This window comes from Cariama cristata, unplaced genomic scaffold, assembly GCF_000690535.1.
Source record: "Cariama cristata isolate BGI_N322 unplaced genomic scaffold, ASM69053v1 scaffold37116, whole genome shotgun sequence".
Classification (NCBI taxonomy): domain Eukaryota; kingdom Metazoa; phylum Chordata; class Aves; order Cariamiformes; family Cariamidae; genus Cariama; species Cariama cristata.
The window spans coordinates 4,288-5,474 of NW_009622178.1; the positions used below are offsets into that span (position 1 = coordinate 4,288).

The window sequence follows — 1,187 nt, forward strand, 5'->3', positions numbered from 1 at the left end:
GAGGGGTGAGGCTTCCCTCAGGTGTCTGCAGACTAACATCCAGAACGTGGGCAACAAACAGGAAGAACTGGAAATTTACCTCCAGCCACAGGGCTACAACGCAGTCAGAATCTGGGACACTGGCTGGGACAACCTGTATGATTTTGGCACTATCATGGAGGAGTTAGCAGGGACAGACAGGGAAGAAAGGGGAGAGGGGAAGGCACATGCTACATAGAGGAGCTCCTTGAGTACATGGGGTTCGAGAGACATGTGTGGTGAAAGCCTCTGGATCACAGGGGGAAGGAAGGGTGGGATGTGGTGGTCGTGTGGCTGCTACAGACCACTCAACCAAGAGGAGGCAAGAGATGAGGCTTCCTACAGACAACGAGCAGAAGTCTGGACAGCTGCTGGGAAGGCAACACAGCATTTGTCAGGCAATCTGAAAACCTCACAGCCCCTCTCAACGATTATTTTCTGACAAAAATACTGTTAAGGGCAAACCTGTCTAATGCTTTACTTGCTCTTCTGCTCACAAACAGGGAAGAACTGGGGACAAACGCGGCAGCAAAAGGCAGCTCGGGCTGCAGCAACTATAACATTATTACTAAGTTCAGGATCTGCAGAGAGGCTGGGAAGGGAAGAGAAGCAGCAGGCTTAAGACTCTAGACTTTTGGAGAGCAACCTTTAACTTACTCAAGGAATTACTAGCTGAATTCCCAGGGAAACGGTCAGGTAGAGGAAAGGTACCTTGAAGACTGGCTGACAGCACCTCCCACGGCATTTGGAAACAAAAAGGGTGCTGTGATCAATGGCTTCATGTCCAATACGAGTCAGTACAAACTCACACGTGTTTTAGCCCGTGTGGCTGTGCTACATGAGGAGTGGAGTCAGCAGACCAAAGACGGTCAGGCTGATCAAGCTGCTCCTTGAGGAGTGCCCAGCACCAGTGGTGAGGTCCAGCTCCCCCTTGTCCTCCGCCTGGTGCCGGGCTCAAGGGGAGGCTGGAGGAGGTCTGGCTCCAGGCTCGGGAGCACAGGGCTGAGAGTGGAAGCGACACCCGCCAGGGAAGGAGCCCGGCAGGGCCAGTACTCACCGGGGGGCAGGAAAAGCGTTGCCCGGATCCTCCCCTCTCGCACCGGGACTCTCCGCACCCCATCCCGCAGGAACACCCGCTCGTGCTGTGTCTGGGCCAGGAGCTGCCCGGG

General features: G+C 54.9%; 1 protein-coding gene across 1 annotated transcript in view; it reads right to left on the reverse strand.

The window, feature by feature from the left end:
• The window catches only part of LOC104163294 (acyl-coenzyme A thioesterase 1-like), a gene marked incomplete at its 5' end in the record, with an annotated part of 4,356 nt that extends 3,172 nt beyond the window's left edge, over window positions 1–1,184 (reverse strand). The window contains one exon of the mRNA XM_009702248.1: window positions 1,076–1,184. Within this exon, the coding sequence (XP_009700550.1) occupies window positions 1,076–1,184 (109 nt within the window). The remainder of the gene's footprint in view (window positions 1–1,075) is intronic.
• Window positions 1,185–1,187: the final 3 nt, after the last annotated feature.